The sequence below is a fragment of the Dasypus novemcinctus genome, chromosome 16 (assembly GCF_030445035.2).
Source record: "Dasypus novemcinctus isolate mDasNov1 chromosome 16, mDasNov1.1.hap2, whole genome shotgun sequence".
NCBI lineage: Eukaryota > Metazoa > Chordata > Mammalia > Cingulata > Dasypodidae > Dasypus > Dasypus novemcinctus.
In genome coordinates, this window is record NC_080688.1 from 6,805,245 (window position 1) to 6,824,998 (window position 19,754).

The window sequence follows — 19,754 nt, forward strand, 5'->3', positions numbered from 1 at the left end:
CATTGCATGATCTTGCGGAGAGTTTCCATTCCCTTCCAGTTACTTCCTGTTCCATCTATTCTATTCCTCTCCCTGTCCCCCAAGTGCCCACAGTGACAATTGTGGAAGTTGTCAGTGAAGCAGTAAAGCTTCACTGCTTGAAGGACAAGATTCATACATACTTTCAACAAAGTTGATGGCTTGACACTCCAGGCTGTCTTCCCCCATTGGCAGCCACCCATGCTCTTGAGAGACACCCTCTCCTTTGTTTGAGAACCTCAGCCTGCCCCAAGATGGGAGTACAAAACTTTCCTGCTCATTTTATGTGTCTCCATCAACTGATATAACACACTAGGACAAGATGAGCACTCACATCTCCCTAGAAGCCTGACCCAGGTGCCCCCTCTGCCAGATGCCCCCATCAAACACCTTAAACAAGTATCTCTTCCTTATGTTTTCTAAAGAGTTTTTTCAGCATTATAGTTTCAACCATGTACCTGACAATCTCCCATGTTCATCTCTCCCCACAAACCCTCCCCCCAATTCCACAGATCATCTCATCCATCTGCCAAAATTATTCTCCCTCAGGCCTGCAAATCCCCACCCAATAGTATTCCTATGCCCCCATCTTATTCCGTCACTACCCAACTACTTTCTTGTACTTTATATAGGTTTTGCCCATGTAGACATGGGTCTCTTTTTGATTTTTGGGTCAACTGTTCTAAATCTTTAAGATTGCCAAGCTTGAGCTATGAAAATGGGGCCCAGAACAGTAATGGAGTGCAGACAAAATTCAGGAGTGTCTATATATTAGGGACTCCATAAAACTTTTTTAGTTCTTGCCATTTTCTAGTCTGCCAGTAGATTGTGCTCTTCAGGGAATCTTCACAAGCTGTGTCTATTGTTTATTAAATATATTTTTATTCTTTCTGAATGGTACTTAGAGTTCATAAAATGTTACATAAAAAAATATAAGGGGTTGCCATATTAACCACTCCCCATGCCTTCCACTTTTCCTCACATTAACAACGTCCTTCATTAGTGTGGTATATGCATTGCAATTGATGAACACATTTTAAACTTTGCCACTAAGAATGGATTATAGTTTTCATTGAAGTTTACATTCTCTCCCACTCAATTCTGTGGGTTATGACATGATATGATAACAATGGTTCGTATCTGCCATTGCAATGCCATTGAGGAGAATTCAAAGTCCCCAAAATTCCCCCATATGACACCTCTTTCCCTCTTTCTGCCTCTGCACCTCCAGCGGCCACTGTCTTCAAATCAATATTGTATCTTCCATTGCTGGAATCACACTAAGTCTATAGTTGAATACCAGTAAGTCCACTCTAGTCCATATTTTATTCCACAATCGTGAGGATTCTGGGATGGTGATGCCTACTCCACCTCTAATTGAAAGGGCTCTTTGATCCCATATGGCTGATGGATGGGACTCTCTTGCTTGCAGCTGTAGACACTCTCAGTTCTTTGGTATGGTAGTTGTCCATCTTCACCTCTTATTAGTTGTCCTGGGTGAGTCCAATGCACTGGAGAGTAGGTGGTACAACTTCACTGAGTCTCTGTGTCCAGCTGGCACATGGATTCCCCAAAGATTTAAGTCTCTTTGACATACATCTACCAACTCCAGCACCAACCATAGGTTCAGATAGAAGGGACAGCAGAAGCATGTGTAGAGAAGTCACAACTGAGTCTAACTCTGTCATACTCAAGAGCAGAAACTGCAAAGTAGGGCCCACTGGCAAGGCACCACACTCCAGAGCTTCTGCAATGATTGTAGGACCTAGATGTCTCCAGAGACCTGAAGAGTCCCACTATTTGGGGTAGTAACTGCTTTGGCAGTCTACGAGATCCTTCTGAGTTTTGCATAAGTGTTACGTCTTTTTTAATGTCCACTTGCAGGTATGGTCAGAGAAAAGTTTTAAAAGTCTCTGCTCACCAAACTTACTGAAAAGAAAGCACTCTCTGCCCTCCACTGCACCCTCCCTCCTCACAGGGTAGAATTCATCCATTCCCATCTCAGTTGGCTGCAGTGAGCCATGGGTTTTACCCAGGCTTTTCACCTTGAGAGTGATTGTTGAGTGCTGTTCCCAGACACAACAGATAATAACTCATGTTTTTCTCTTCAATATCTTTACTGCTCTCCCTCCTGGACAATGCACAACACTCTGCAGCTCCCTCAGATGGCTTTTTGCCCTTTTGCCATTACTTTTTGTAAGAGATTTGAGGTTAGCCACCCTATTCGAATACCATCATCCCTGCATTCTTCACTTAATTTTGAACTGTTGCATTTTCTTAAATTTCATTTTAAAGCTGCTGTACAAGTCCTTAAGTATCCAGGTTTGTTTATATTATTTTCTCTTAAAATAAATTAATATTTTATTTCATATTTTCCCCTATTTATTACCTGAACTTTGTTAGGTTTGTTTGTGTTTTTGTTTTATATTTATTCCTATATCATTGGAATTTTTCACAGAAATACCGTATTTTATTATATTTTTATTTCAGAGAATATAACTTTTTATAATTTTTGTAGTTATAATGTAACATTTCATTGTGGTTTTGTTATATTTTCTTGTCATCCTTCATTTTTCCCTTATACTTTTTACTTTATTCTATAGATTACATATAATTAAGCATATACTTTATGCTTTGGATTACAATATTGTTTCATCAAATATACAATGGATTCTCATATACCCATCCCTTTCCCCTTCCACACTTTCCCACATAAAGAACATCTTCCATTAGTGTGGTACATTTGTTAAACTTGATGAACATATTTGAATCAGTTCTACTAGCCATGGACTATAATTTACATTATACTTTACACTTTACATCACACACATTTATAGGTTCTGACAAAGTCTATAATATCTTAAATCTGCCATTGCAATGTCATGCATAACAATTCCAAGTTTGACATGTAATGCTTGCTAACCAGAAACATTTTTTATTTTAGAGAAATGTGTTCCATTACTAGATATTACAGTCTATTTTTTCCAAAAATTGGTTTTGAAAGGTCTAACGCCTTTTAGAACTATGTGTTGCATAGATTTTATTGTAAGGTATAATTGCATGACTCGGATTAAACTTTTATATTTCTGTATCCCATTTTATCCTTGAACACCATGACTTCATTATAAAATTCTTTCTCTTTTGTATTTGAATTTTTCATTCTCCTCTTTTTATAGTTTTTTTGTTATATGAAATTTTTTCAGAATACAAAAGTTTTGCCTCATTTCTTTCTGATTTTCTTTTGTTCCTATCTCCAGTGACTAACACAGGGCTGGAAATACAGAAGAAATAAAAACGTGAAATTAATAAATATATAATCAATCAATTGCTTAATAATGTTAAGAAACTGTTTAAAGTGTCAGCTGAAAATAGTCATAGCTTAATTTATTGTGCTCAGTATTTAGGCAAATTTTTTCCATTTATATAAAATAAAACTAATATCATTTTAACCTGTATAAAAATTCGAATTACCTTGTGTATTTCCCATGTTATTTCCATTTTTATGAAATTTTAGACATACAACTATGCCTAAATCCATGAAAGCTTTTGCATAGGGGATTTAGATTGGAAGGAGAACTAGCAATTCAAGTCAACAAACTGAGCTGGAAATTTTAAAATTTACTCAACCCCTTCTAGAAACTTGTTCTGTGAGAAGTAACAATGTTACTTAAAAAGTGTGTAAGTCATTAATTCCTTGATTTATCATAATCTTTGAGGTGATTAGAGAATATCATTATCAAAATTTGGTTATGACACAGTTCTGGGTGGCACTGATGTTAAAATGTATGGAAACAAGATGACTTCATTTTAGGAACTAGATTTGAGGCCCTTGTAAAATGTGAATGTTTGACTTCACAGGATAAGGGAACAACTGCAGATCATCATCGCCTAAATGCACATAATGGGTTTATTTCTTACACATAAAGCATTCCATTCATATGCATTGTGACTCTCTGAAGCAGGTGTCTTCTACATATAGGTTTGACATTCCAAACTTCTTTGTCCTTTCAGACATCATCATTTCCATACGTGCTCCCATGACAGAGAAAGACAGGATTGGAGAGCCAAGCCAAACCTAATAACTAAATGCTTCCTCCTGGAAGATAAGCACTCTACTTCCTATCATATTTCAATGGTCAAAGGGAGTTACTTTTCCAAAGAGCTATATATAAAAGGTGCTTTTGGACATTTAAGAAAACTTTGGGGAAGGAAAAATTGCAAGAAATCCTGCTTGTTGGCCTGCTGGCTCTCCCATTCAAGGGACAGATAAGTGTTTCCCCTTTTCTGCTTCTCTTTTCCTCATTCCTTTACTGTTTTCACTCTCCTCTGAATTCTAAATATCCAGGAAATTATTTTTCCTTCTTTTATAGTTTATTCCATTCATTTCCATCTTTCATATATTTAATTCCCTAATAATTTTTCAGTTGCTACCAGATCTGCTTGGCTGTGGCAATTCATACTTTTCATCCACAGACTCATCTTTCGCTACATCCTGAGTCAGTTTTAATGGCCGCTGGTACTAAGGGTAAGAGTCGTCCATCATGTTGAGGTTTTATTATTATTATTTTAGACAGGTCCATAGTGTAATACACTCCAGGTAGCCATGTACTCACTGACAAAAGCCTTTTCTTACTGAAAGAATAAAGAAATGAAAATCTCTTCTGACAAGAAAAAAAAAGAAAAGAAAAATTAGCCCTGAATTATTCACATGGGGAAACAGAAACAGATAAAACAGCTGTGAAATTCAGAGAGAACAACATTTATGTTATCCAAAGCTTCTATAAAAATAAAAATTAAAAATTAAAAAAATATTCAGAGGGAACATAGATTCTCCCAAAGTCTTACAGCAGCTGTGAAATGCCATAAAGACGCTGTCCTAGTGGGCCTATTGATTTCTCACTCATGCTGCCAGACCCACTGACTAGGTATACCTAATGACTAAGCCACCCTCTGCTCATGACAGCACCTAATTCCTGTTTATACCTCACTTCTCCTAATCCCACCTCAGATACAAGAACTAATCTAGAAATGGCCCCTACCTCATTACAACCTCCACAGAATCCTTCAGAAAGAACCCAAACTATACAAAATATTCTTCCTTCCTCTCACCTATTGAACGTTATTGCATGGCTCCTGAGGAGTGCCCTCTTTCACTGCACATGGTCAATAAATCTGACTTGGTCAATGCATAGGATGTTTTCTCATGGATGAAGTTATGACCTTCACAGTACCATCCACACTGTGTTCACCAAGTTAGAGTAAACTGGTGCTTCTTTTCTCCGTTTGATGATTTGTGTTTTTATTAAGTGTGTATTAATGAACTGTACCAATTCCCATTTCTGATGATGTTGAAACTAACCAAATCTGTAGAGCTTCTTCAGCTTTAATGACTGAAGAGAGGAACTTGCTTTCCACAATCTCAGATTGGTTGAAAACATTGACGCCTGCTAGAACCAAATTTTGGAAGTGTTGTTTTGACTTTATTACATAGTGATGACTTCTTTATGCACACGTTTATAATTTCAAGTCCTCTATATTTCCAAGACTGATGCTTTCATCAATCATATTTCAAAGTCAAACTCATGAATTATGATGTAATACATAACCTTTTTCTCTCCCCTTACACTATTTCTTTGTATGACTTACGTTCATCAATAGATTATTAGATTAGACAAAACATATCCTTAAATGTTTTTTTATCTTAAACCATATTAAATCTCTAATAAGAAACAATAACAGATTTTCAGATTTTTTTTGCCTAACAATATCCAATTGTTCTGGGTACAACCAGAAATGCACTAAAACTCTCCAGAAAACATACAATTATTAGGGCACTATTCACTCTTCTTCTTCTTCTTCTTTTTTTTTTTTTTTTTGGTTCTATAATCTCTGTCTCTTTTTTATTTACTGTTACATTAAAAAAATATAAGAGGTTCCCATTACCCCCCATGACTCCCTCACCCCACTCCTCCTACATCAACAACCTCTTTCATCATTGTGGCACATTTATTTCATTTGGTGAATGCATTTTGGAGCATTGCTGCACCACATGGATAATAGTTCACATTGTATTTTACACTCTCCCCCAGTACAGTCAGTGGGTTATGGCAGGATATACAATGTCCAACATCTGTCCCTGCAATATCATTTAGGACAACTCCAAGTCACAAAAATACCCCCTCATCACATCTCTTCTTCCCTCTCCCTTTCCTTAGCAACTACCATGGTCTCTTTTTCCACATCAGTGCTAAAATTTCTTCCATTACTAGTCAGAATAGTTGCACAGTAGAATATCAGTAAGTCCACCCTAATCCATATTTCATTCCTCCATCCTGTGGACCCTGGAATGTGATGTCTGTTCCACCTCTATATAGGAGGGGGCTTAGAATACACATGGATGATGGATGCAAAAATTATCCTCGATATTTTTTATGTGATATTTCAGCAGGGGGGTTGGAATTTCTTCAAAGTCCTACTGTAATCCTGACCTGAGCCTCAATGAATCCTGAATGCATAAAGAAATAAAGACAGTGGGTATTTCATCTGAAACAATAATAGCCAGTAGGAACTGGCACATTTGTTCACATGCTGATCAAAAGTATTTACCAACCACTAATTCTATATAAGGCAATACTATCTTTCAGGAATGGAAGAAAAATAAAGACATATGTAGATCAAGGAAAACTAAAATAATTTATTGCTATCACACTTAATTCTTAAACATTGGCTAAAGGAAAATCTTCAAACAGAAAAGAAATGATAATAGAAGGAATCCTTTTCATAAGGAAGGAAAAACAACAGAAAGACAATGCTAAGGGCACATCTTTTCTTTCAGGGGTTTTATAAAGAATTGTTTATATTTAAAAAAAACACTGTAATACTATCTGTTATCTAGTACAATAATATTAGAAGCTTGGAAAGGTAAAGGAAACTAAATGGAACTAAAGTTTCTACACTTCACTTGAAGAGGTATAATGTTGATAATCAGTAGACTATGAGAGTTCACATATATAAAGTAATGTTCTAAGTAGACATACAGAACTTTAAAAAGATTAAAAAATTAATTAAAAAACTATAAACAAATAAAAATTGAATTCCAAACTCTGCTAAAGGAAACCATAGAAAAGCAAGAAAAAAGAAAGAGATTGACAGTCAAAAGAAACAAACAGAAAAGCATTAACAAAGAACCATAAAATTAACATATCAATAATTATTTTCAATATAAATAGTCAAAATATACCAATCAAAAAATAGAAATTGTCAAAATGGATAAAAAAGCATGCACTTTATTTTTAAAAATGACTTTAAAGTCAATGAAAGAGTCAAGTTGAAAATAAAAGGATGGAAAAAGTCATATCATTGATTCATTAAATTTTTAAAAATCACAGTATAAATTAATACCTGTTAATATAAACTTCAGGGCATCCACTAGGACAATATAATTATATTAAATGTGTAAATAATAGTTATTTAATATTCTACCAGTCTAATTTTGCAAGCACCCATGAACGTTCCCTAAGACAGACCATATCATTGGCCATAATACAAAAGTCAACAAATTTAAAGCAATTGAAATCATACAAAGTATGTTCTATGACAATAATGGATTAAAATGTGAAATGAATAACAGAAAGACAATAGGAAAGTCTCCATTTTTGGAAACTAAAGAATATGTTTCTAAATAATCTGAGGATCTAATAGGAAGTAGCAAAGAAAATACTGTGAATTCTCAATCCAGAATTTAAAACTCAACAAAATTATCACTTGAAAGTGAAAATTAAAATGTCTGAGCATTTATCACTCACTAAAAAATAAATAAATAGGTCGTCATCTCTCTTACAAAGGACCGGCTGTGTGGCGACGGAGTCCTGCTGGAGCAGGCTGCTTTGGGAACCTGTTTCGGGAGGTGTCTGGACATCGATCTGGTGAGACTGTAGAATCACGTCGAATCATGCTGAAGAACACCTTCGAAAGCTTCAAGTTGGCGTTTCCAGATATCTCTAAACAGGTATATCTGAAAATAAGAGGTTTGGCTAAAAATCTGTGTAGATAGTTCTTGGTCCCCAGATCCTCTCACCCACCTCATCCGGTTAGGCAACTGCTTCTTCTCTATGAGGCTGTATGGTAGAAGATTACTTTAAGGAGATACTAAACCCAAGAGAGCAGCTAAATTTGGGAACATTAGAATAGAAGGGGTGCAAGTGCATTGTCTATGTACTGAGTGTGAGGACCACTCTCTCCACTCCCAACTCTTTTACCTCCTTTGCTCCTTGGCTCCTGGAATCCTGGCAGCCAAGACAGATTCCTTTCCAAGGAAACAGACCTCCCAAAAGGAAATATCTCAGGAAACTGATAACCATGGGTCCTCCAATGAAAAACCTGGGAGACCGTGGTTCAGTTAAGTCTACCAGTTATAAGTCTTGGTCAGGACCAAAGTCCTTTCAGTTAGGAGACTGTCAGGGGCCACTAGCCTTTTGAATACATTTTCTAAAATGAAAGGCATATTCCAAATCAAAAAAGCATGGAAAAAATGGGAAGACATAGGGGAGTGGGTGTAGCTCAGTAGTTGAGCTCCTGCTTCCCATGTATGAGGTCCCAGTTTCCTTCCCTAAAAAAAATGGGTGGGGGGACGGGTGGCACATAGAGTTTATAGGGAACAAAAGAATTTCTTCAAAAAAGAGCTGTAATTAATCTACTCAGAGAGATAACTTATGAACTGATGTAAAACTAGCACAGGATGAAATAAAATTAAAATTCTTTAAAATTTAATATTTGATAGAATTATAAAGGAAAACAAAAATAAAGAGCTGGGAATTATGGAAGAAAACATAATGAAATTAGAGATTCAGTTTAGGGGACCCAAATTCCAAACATAAGAAATCAAGAAGAAAGAAATAGAAAAAATTAGGAAAGAGAAAAATATTATAGAAAGGTTTTGAAGAAATAGTCTTGAATTAAAAGACCTGGATTTGAGATTGAAAAACCTCTCAAATCTTAAGCACAAATGATGAAAAGAACCCATATCGAGACATCATCAGGGAATTTTAATATAGCAGGTTGAAATGAAGAAGAAATTGAAAGCATTTCTGAAGTGGTTGCAATATGGAGATGCTATTTATCTAGAGTAAAATTATACATATGGCAGAGAAGCATCATTCAAACAAACCAAGAAAATAAGCCTAAGATATGATCGATTCCGGGAAGAAACTTTGCATCTTACTGGAAATGTAACAATATAAACACTGAGTGTAATTTTTAACAAAAACATTATGTCTATAATGTTATCAGGATGATGATGGGAGGAGGTGTGTGTGTGCTGAGGAAGAGGTGTTTGTAGGAGGAAGGGGAATGGAAAGAACCTATGTCCTTATTACTGGAAATCAAACAAATGCAATTATTTATCCATGGACTCTCAGCTTGAAATCTACTCCTGTTTATTCTGCTCTTTGATGTGGTGATTAGAATTCAGCAGAAGACAGGAAGCATGCCCTCCTCAGAGGTCTAAAGGTCTCCTCCAAGATCTGGGGTCATAGTTACTCCATCTGTTCTATTTGATTCCCTAAGAACATGTAAAGAAAATCTGCTTCCTATAGTCATTACCTGTGGCTTTTCTCAAGGTTTCTGTTTGGTCTTTCAGGCTTTCAACATGTGAAACCAACTCCACATGTTAATTTCCTCTGTTTGACAAAAATATTATATTATTTTATTACAATAATTGTTAAACAGAGGAGGCCATTAGATTGGAATATCTAGTCTTGGTCAATCCCTGACCCAAGGCAAACCCAAATAATCTGATTTTTGGCAGAGATCAGCCTTGGTACTAAGAGACCGCGCTTTAATATGAGTCAATCAGAAATAGACCCCTTAAAGAGAGGCCTTCCTCCAAAAGTATCCCAGATAAGCAATGCAGCTTAGATATCCAATCAGATTTTTTTCCTCGCTTGCTTATGCCTTTGCATAATATAAGTTTGCTCTTTCCACACCTTCAGCAAAACTCTTCATCATTTTAGTTTGGTGCTTCCTAAATCATTTGTTGACCAAAAATCTTTAATGAAATTTTAAAATTACATCAGTTTTATATTTTGTTTAATCTCTTTTAATAATATATTAGACAATTACTTATGCATAATCATACTATATTATAAACTATGAAAAGACAAAAGCTATTTTTTGCACTCCTTTAAAACTTCATACAGTATTTGATATTTGATGAAGTTATATTAAATTTTTTGTTGAATAATACAGAAAGTATATTTTATCATGACTTGCTTGATAATTATGTATAATTATGTGCTTTCTATATAATGATTAAATGTATTGTGATGATTGATGCTTTTGAACTAAATAAGACATACCAAGTTAGTTGTTATTGTTAATTTTTGCATGATTCTTGCTGTTTTGACCTTAGAGAGAATATTCTATACATTTCTAAACTCAAACTCATTCTTTTTTTTTTTTTTAAAGATTTATTTATTTATTTATTTAATTCCCCTCCCCTCCCCCGGTGATCTGTTTTTTTTTTTTCTGTCTTTTTGCTGCGTCTTGTTTCTTTGTCCGCTTCTGTTGTCCTCAGCTGCATGGGAAGTGTGGGCCGTGCCATTCCTTGGCAGGCTGCACTTTCCTTCGCGCTGGGCGGCTCTCCTTATGGGTGCACTCCTTGCGCGTGGGGCTCCCCTACGCGGGGGACACCCCTGTGTGGCAGGGCACTCCTTGCCCGCATCAGCACTGCGCATGGGCTAGCTCCACACGGGTCAAGGAGGCCCAGGGTTTGAACCGCGGACCTCCCATGTGGTAGACGGACGCCATAACCACTGGGCCAAAGTCCGTTTCCCCAAACTCATTCTTTATGGACATGTACAGCATCAAATCTATAGCTACAAAATTAAATATCCTATGCCATTTGACTCATTTATAGACTTTCTACACATAGCTCTTCTGCCCCTTCTATATGAACCCATTATTAGCACTATACTTGATAAGTATATGTCCCAGGGACTTAAATCTTTGGTCCATCCATGTGCCAGTTGAGCCCCAAATTTCAACACAGTTGCAATACGAATAATCACATCATCTTTTAAGTGTATATTTACTCTGTGGCTATCCTATAAGATTAAATGTATCAACATGATTTTTTACATATATTTCCAATTTCAGAACTAGAGATGAGGGACATAGGATAGAAGTGAGTATACATGTGTAAACATCATTCTTCAGAATTTTCTGTAAACCTCATGTAACTACACTTATCGGAAAAAAAAAAACAGCATTAGAAATCAACTGTTTTGAATATTTTCATAAAATACATGTCCATTAACTAGAGTGACCTGATATTACAAAGTGCTTTTGCAGTATTCAAAATAGTTTCTATTCTAATTTGAACACAAATACCACATTAAATCATAATATCTCAAAATTGGCTTTAAAACCATTGGTTTCTCATTTCTAAAGGTACTTGCTTTTCCTTAGATTTCTTTGACTTACCAGAGAATCAGACTTATGAAGTTATCTCTTATCTGTGGCTTCTGCTGAAATTTTTCAGATATCAATTAATGTAAATATTCTTCTAATTCTCTTTTCCTTCTCCACAGTTTTCTGACCGAGGATTTCTCTGTGTAGTCAAAGACAATTGCTCTAACCCCATCCACCACGTTTATATTTGAGAAAGCTGAAATTAGAAAATAGCAAAAAAAGAATGACACATGACAACATGTTTTGCAATGGATTTTTTTTTTTTTTTGTAATTAGAGTATTTGGGTTACCAGAAAATATTAGGTGATTTATTAGTAAGGATGAGAGAGATAATTGTTACTAGGGAACACCTAGTTATATCTTCCCAATGTCAGCTTGTGAATTATTTTTTCCCTGCCACATGATTTGAACCTTCCTTCATCTAATGGAACCAGATATGACATTCATTGCTTTTCTTTGACACATCCACATGGACACACACCTGTGAAATACTCACACCCACTTGCACAAGGTCTTTAATTATGCAAGTATATTTACTGAATTATCAAATATAGATTGAAATGAATACTCATTTTTTATAAAATTTTAAAAATTAAATTACATAGTGAAAAGTCCAGAATTGTTGATCATACATAGATAAATTTATACAAAGCAAACATACTCATTTATTCATGACTGGAGTCAAGAAAATAATTATTGCCAACACATCAAAGTGCCGCACATATCTTACTTAATCACCAAAAATACCCATGATTCTGACTTCCATCATGGCTATGTGGCATGATTCAAGTCACTATATTGCTTTGTATATTTCTGATCTTCATGCGCTTTATCATAGTTCACTGAGCATTTTGGTTTCCTTCCACAGCTCTTCTGGTGAGTGCCAGTGGCACTGTCTCTTCACTTGTCTTTTAAAAAGTCTGGGTCTCAGCTAAGTTAAGTTAAGCTTTGTTCATGGCCATTCTTTTCTTCAAATAGTGAAGACTCTGGAGACTTGGTCTAGGGCTAGACAACAATGAAACTGTATTTTGTTTTGGGTTAATCTTTTAATCTTTTCTTTTTTGCATTTGCCTTGAAGCATCTGACAAGTACCTACATTTGTAATACCATCTTTTCCCACCAGGTTACAAGTCTGGTTTTATTTAGATTATCTATGGTTTTTCCATGCTGGCATCCAGAATAACTTTCTCCAACAGTGAATGATTGTTCTTTGGACTAATGGTAAAATACCTAGATTTGTTTTTGTGTGTGAATATGGTATACATGCACTAATATGCATTCCTCTCATTACAGAAAAGCAGAATATTCCCAAAATTCCAGCAAAACACTATTTGTTATTATTGTACCCTTTGACTTATACAGCTTTAAACAACACACTAAAAATTAAGCTATAATGTTCAGGGACAGATTTTACCAGGCAATGCAATGAATCATCAAATTCATTTGTCAAAATTATTAATCACAGTTCTTCAAAGTTATCAAGTTTTGACTGAGAAACTGTTAAAGACTGGAGGAGACTGAAGAAAAATAAGAAATGAATGTAACAGAATTCTGAATGGGATTCTGGAACAAAAAGACATTAGTAGTAAAACATGAAATGTTTTTCTGGTGGCTGACTGTGTTATGAATATGAAAATACTATTATTCAGGGAATATGGATGAAGCAGATATGGAAATTGGACTAATTTTACAAATTTTCTATATGCCTAAAAGTAATTCAAAATGAGCAATACAATTCAGAGTAAGGTTTGTGTTGGGGAGTGTAGTTATTAGAAAGAGTCACTGAAGTGCTCTGATGGTCTGGCAGTGTTTTATATCTTGCTCTGGGTGGCTATTACACTAGTGGTTTCACGAGTATTTCCATTGTGGTGATCATTTAAGCTCTGTTTTTGGTTCAACACTTTTAGGCACGATGTTTCCTCCTACAATCTAAAAAGAGATTAAAAGACATGTAAGATTGTATCTCTCTTGAGCTGTGCTATTGCCTTTTTCCTTAATTCATTAGAGACAATTTTTTCCTAACACCCTTTAAACTCTTCTGTGGCCATAAGGAACCAATGGATTCAAGTTGAAAGGGATGTCCTTGCAATCCTGTACTGGAGGGAAGTGGACTTAGCCCAGTGGATAGGGCGTCTGCCTACCACATGGGAGGTCCACGGTTCAAACCCCGGACCTCCTTGACTTGTGTGGAGCTGGCCCAGGCACAGTGCTGATGTGCGCAAGGAGTGCCCTGCCACACAGGATTGTCCCCTGCATAGCGGAGCTCCATGCGCAAGGAGTGTGCCCCGTAAGGAAAACCACCCAGTGCGAAAGAAAGTGCAGCTTGCCCAAGAATGGCACTGCACACACAGAGAGCTGACAAAACAAGATGACTCAACAAAAAGAAACACAGATTCCCAGTGCCTCTGATAAGGATAGAAGTGGTCACAGAAGAACACACAGTGAATGGACACAGAGAACAGACAACGGGGGAAGGGGGGTGATAAGTTTAAAAAATAAATCTTTAAAAAATAAACCAAACCTACAATGAGACAACATTTCACACCTATTAAACTGGACACTATTAAAAAGTCAGAAAACTGAAAATTGTGGAGAGGATGTAGAGAGAGAAGAATACTTACGGTTGGTAGGAATGTAGACTGGTATAGCCATTGTGGAGGACTGTTTGGTATTTCCTAAAGAAGTAGAATATAGACTTGCCGTGGGACCCTACAGTACTATTGCTAGGTATATACCCAGAAGGACTGGGAGCAGTGACACAAATAGAAATCTGTACACCAGTGCTCATAACAGCATTATTCTTGATAGACAAAAGTTGGAAGCAATCCAGATGTCCATCAGCTGAAGAATGGATAAAAAAATTGTGTTGTATATGCATAATGGTATATCATGAAGCAGTAAGAAGAAATGAAGTTGTGAAACATATTACAACATGGATGAACCTGGGGACTTTATATTGAGTGAAGCAATCCAGAAACAAAAGGAAAAATACTGTATGATTGCCCTATTATTAGCTAAATAGATTGTGTGAAATATAAACATATTATGTAAAATATGAATGAGTAAAATTTTATATATATGAACATTTTTCTTTGAAGCTGATAAACTGTAAGTACATGATACTATACAATGTTAATATCAGAAAAAAAATTATACTATGTGAAGGTGACCAGAAACAGAGTGCTACATATTTTACAATTCCATTTCTATAAAATTTAAAAATGAATTAATTTTTAAAGGTGAAAGTAGATTAGTGGTTGTGTAGGGCTGGGGAAGGAATGCTAAAGGTTTTCTTTTAACAGTAATGAAATTATTCTAAATTTTTGGAGATGGTGAATGTATACTGTTGTGATCATATTTAAAGCCATGGATTATCCACTTTGGATTGATCATAGAGTATGTGAATATATCAAAATAATTTGCTTAATAAATGAATACATTCTTGTGTGTGAATAGCAAGAAACTGCAGCTATATATAGCAAGGGAAACAGACTGAAAGGTGATGAATTTTCTTAATAGTCTGTTTTTAATTTAATATTACTATTGAAATAATGAAAAAGCTCTAATAATGATTGAAGTGATGAACACTCAACTATGTGATTATACGAAATACTATTGATTGTAGACTTTGGGAGAAATTGAATGTTTTATTAATATGTATTAATAAAATTGTTTGTGTAAAAAATTATATGAAAAACCAAAATTTTTATTTCTTTATTTGCTTTCAGCAAAGAAATCAGTTCTTCCTATAGTTAAAATCATTGTGTTATACTCCCACCTTAATATGATTACTTTACCATTAAACTAGCTCATGACTACCCACCATACACCCTTCACCTTCCCCACATTCCCCCATTAACCACATCTTTCATTAGTGAGGCATATTAGTTACAGTTGATGAACACATATTGAACCATTGCTATTAACCATGGTCTAAAGTTTACATTATAGTTTACAGTTTGCACTACGCAATTTTATAGGTTCTGGCAAAATGTATAATGTCCTGTATCCGTAATTACAATGTCATGCAGTACAATTTCAGTGTCCTGAAAATAGACCAGGTTAAATCTGTTCTTCCCTCTGCCTCCCCTCAGAAACTCTGGTGACTACTGCCTTTATACAATAATACAAGTTCATACATTGCAAGAATAAGAACATCTACTTTAGTCCAAGGTTGCTTTGCACCCTGATGTTTGTTAATTCTTAATTTGAGGATTTTGGGATGATTGAGAATGGAACTAGATCCCATGGGGCATATGGATAGAATTGCTTTGCTTGTATTTTTGTATACTCTCTGTTTCTTAGGGATGGGCATTTTCTGTCATTGTTCTTTGTTTGGGTTTCCTTGGCAAGTCCAATGTATTGGAGAGTGGATGTTGCAACTCTGCTGAGATTAAGAGCTCAACTGACAAATGAACAGTCTGAAGATTTCGAGTCTCTGGGACATATATTTAATGAATATAGTGCTAATTATAGTTTCAAATAAAAGGGACAGAAGAACAATGTGTATGAAATTATAAATGAGACTACATCTGTTACATTGGAGAGCATATATTCCAAAGTAAGGGCCCACAGTCAGAGTGCCAAGTTTTTGAGACTGTCTTCCCTGCTTATAGTGTATAGATGTCTCCAGATCCCTCAGGATTCCTACTGTTTGAAGCACTGTTTACTGTGGCAGACAATGAGATCTGCTGAGATGTACACAAGCATAACCTTTGGAATAACTTCCTGACTCACTTTGAAGTCTCTTAGCCATACAAACTCTTTTGTATTTAATGTTTCTCCCTGCTGGTCAAGGTATTTTTCCAAATGCACTGCTAGTTGGCACTTGGTAATAATCCCTTGGTACCAAGGAGGCTCATTCCTGTAGTCATCACTCATGCTGGGGGAGGTAGTGAGTTTATATGCTGAGTTTGGTTTTAAGGGAGGCGACATGATCATCTAGGAGACTCTCAGGAGGTAACTCTTAGGCAATATATAATACTAAGCTAAGTTTCATTTTTACAATGACAAGGTTGATAAGTACAACCATCAATATCAAGGGCCTGTCATAATGGTCTGTCCTAATTCACTAGGCACTGCCCATGTACTTGGGGTTTCTTGCTGCTCCATTAGAGAATGAAGCAGCACTTCCCTTGAGGAGAATTAAATGTTCTTATGGTTATTAGGTGGGTCTCTATCCACCAAGAATACACATCATGACCACTTGAACATATTCATTTGCCATAAGAACCTTGCCCCAAGTGCACCCCTCCCTACACATTCCCTCCATCACTGGCACCCCACACTAGTTATCCTCCCCTATGGCAGTTGTGAAAATTCTCTTCTTATTTAAGCATATCTTTCATTTTTCTATGAGATTTCACCTATTCATATCTCATGTGCATCCCAACTCATTCCAACTGCCTCAAGGCTCAGGCTCAAACACTTTATCTTACCTAAGTTATCTTAACTGATTCTGTCTTCAAGTATTTTTTCTACTCTGAAGAATTACAATTCATTTATTGACATATCACTTGCCAATATAATGGATTCCTCAAATTTATTTTGTCAGCATCTGAATATTTTATTGTTCCCATTCAAACCTTCCATTCTAGCAAATGTTCAAAATCCCAGGAATTAGAAATTACATTATTTTTAGACCCTTGTACTCAACCCACTGAGTTAAAACTTCATTCCATCTGCTCTGACAATGTATAATCAATCAAAGAGATAAATCCTACTCGGTATTATACCAAGAATCTCCCTCTACTGCTCAACCTACTCAAAGCAATTCTCATTTTCATCTTTGATGTCTCCCAAATTATTTTCCTGTGTTGATCCTTGCTGTATTCTATATTCTCCACGCTATAGGTATATTAATCATTTCATAAGTAATCTTTTTAAAAAATTTAAATTTTGTCTTGTCAAATCTCTATTGAAAATTCTCTAGGGACTTCTTATTACACTCAAGACAAAACCTGTAGTTCCTCTAATGGCTTTAGTGGGATCACACAAAACTGGCAAATGTGAAGTTCTTTACTGTGTTGGATTATTGCTTCATACAGTTTACTACGCTGTTACAGTAACAAATCAGTTGGCATTGTGTTTCTCTTTCTTGAAAAAATATTAAATACTCCAGTCTTTTCAAATAGATGTGTACTCCTTAGTAATTCATACATTCATGGTCAATTTAATTAAGGCAAACCACTATTTATTGTTTCTTAGTATGTTACAGCAGTCAGCACAGAATATAAAAAGATGTTCATACAGCTTACAATCTGTTTAGTGCAGTTGCAGTAATAAAATACATCATTAAAATTGTGTGATTTCTTCTTTCTCACTTATGGCTTACTATTGCTATACCATTTTGCTATATAATTGATCACGGATTTTTGGCACCAAATGCTTGATAGCTTTGCAGGGTCTTTGTTTGTTTGTTTGTTTTTTAAGTAAAGGGAGTTACATTGACCTCTAATATCTGCCCCCAGCCACCAAAAGGCAAAAACCAAAAACAGATGAATTACTGTTGTTTACTTGTTAATGAATAAATTTTTATAGTAAAAAATGTCTGCACAGCTCATGAAATATATTTCCATGACCCATGCTCTGGAACAAGAATATATACAGAATGAACATTTTTGATTGCCTATTTTCAGTATTCTTTAATAGTTGACCAACTATTCTATAATGAAAACGGACACTCATGAGGTTCTTTGAGAAAATATTCATGGTGGAAAATTTCTCCATCACTTGCATAGTGGACTTCTAAGCAGCACTTGTTGCTTCTTTTTGAGTAGATGAGCATCGTGTGAATATCTTTTTAAATGCTCCCATGACATCCTTGTTTCTGAGGCTGTAGATGAGAGGATTCAGCATGGGTGTGATGATGGTATAGAATGCTGACACTACCTTGTCCTGCTCAGGGGTGTGGAAAGACTGGGGTAGAACATAAGTATAGAAAGCAGCTCCATAAAAGATGCTGACTACACTCAAGTGAGAGGAACATGTAGTCAAGGCCTTTTTCCGACCTTCGGCAGAGCGCATGCGGTGGACAGTCAACAGGATTAGAGTGTAGGAGGCTGAGATGATAGAGATGGGTATGAGCAACATGATTACACAGCAGATGTACATCAGGGTTTCATACAAGGATGTGTCTGAACAAGCCAATTTAAGAAGTGCAGGAATTTCACAGGAAAAATGATTGATATTGTGGGAGCCACAGTAGGGGACATTCATGGTGATGGGGGTAAGCAGAAATCCATCCAGGGAGCCGCCAAACCAGGCACCAACAGCCATAAGAAGACAGACCTTGTGGTTCATCAGGACTGGATACCTGAGAGGGTTACAGACGGCCACATAGCGGTCATAGGCCATGAGGCCCAGAAGAAAGAACTCTGAACCTATCATGGTCATGTAGAGGAAGATCTGGACACCACAGGCCACAAAGGAAATGGTCTTTTCTCCAGATACCATGCCAACCAGGAGCTTTGGGACAGTGGTACAGATAAAAAGGGTGTCCATGATGGACAACTGGCTGAGCAAGAAGTACATGGGAGTGTGGAGGCGGGAGTCCACCTGAATCAAAATTATCATGACCAAATTTGCAGTTACAGCCACCAAGAAGATAACAAGGATAACTGTGAAGACAATGCCCGTAACCCTGCTGTTCTGCAGAAGCCCCAGCAAGATAAAGCCTGAAGGTGAAGTTCTGTTTTTCATTGCCATTGCCTATGGCAGATCCAGGGAAGCAGGAAGCCACAGAGATGAAAAAGGGAAGTGTGAGATAGCACATTCAATATGGGAGAAACATATAAGGGAGACACCACCACAGAAGGTACTGTTCAGGATGAAATTTTCCAGGAAAGATTCCTGGAAGTAAAACAAACAGAGCTAAAACTAGTCACATCATAAAGCAGAGATGATGGTTCTAGCTTTCCCTTTGGCAAAACGTCCTTTTTTAATCTTCCTTCCAAATGTAGTTATGGTAATTGCATAATAATAATACATTTGGCATTTGCTGTAAAAGGAATAGGGTTTTCCCCCTATCCTTATGCTGTTTGCCCTGTATTTTTTTTAAATTGAGAAAAGCATGTTTTATTCAACTGTGTTTTTTTCTCTTTATTTTTTTAAATGTTACATTCAAAAAATATAAGAGGTCTCCATATACCTCCAGCCCTCTCACCCCACTCCTCCCACATTCTTTTAAGTATTTTTTCCCTACTCTAATCCATATTTTATTTTATTTTTAAATTGTCTTTTCTAATGTTAATAGAACACACAATAGG

The 19,754-nt window shown here is 36.1% G+C and overlaps 1 protein-coding gene across 1 annotated transcript; it reads right to left on the reverse strand.

Annotated features, from left to right (window-relative positions):
- Nucleotides 1–18,234: 18,234 nt before the first annotated feature.
- On the reverse strand, nucleotides 18,235–19,194 carry LOC101425253 (olfactory receptor 2T11-like). The gene has a single exon (XM_004481219.1). The coding sequence runs from the start codon at nucleotides 19,192–19,194 to the stop codon at nucleotides 18,235–18,237; it is 960 nt and encodes a 319-aa protein (XP_004481276.1).
- Nucleotides 19,195–19,754: the final 560 nt, after the last annotated feature.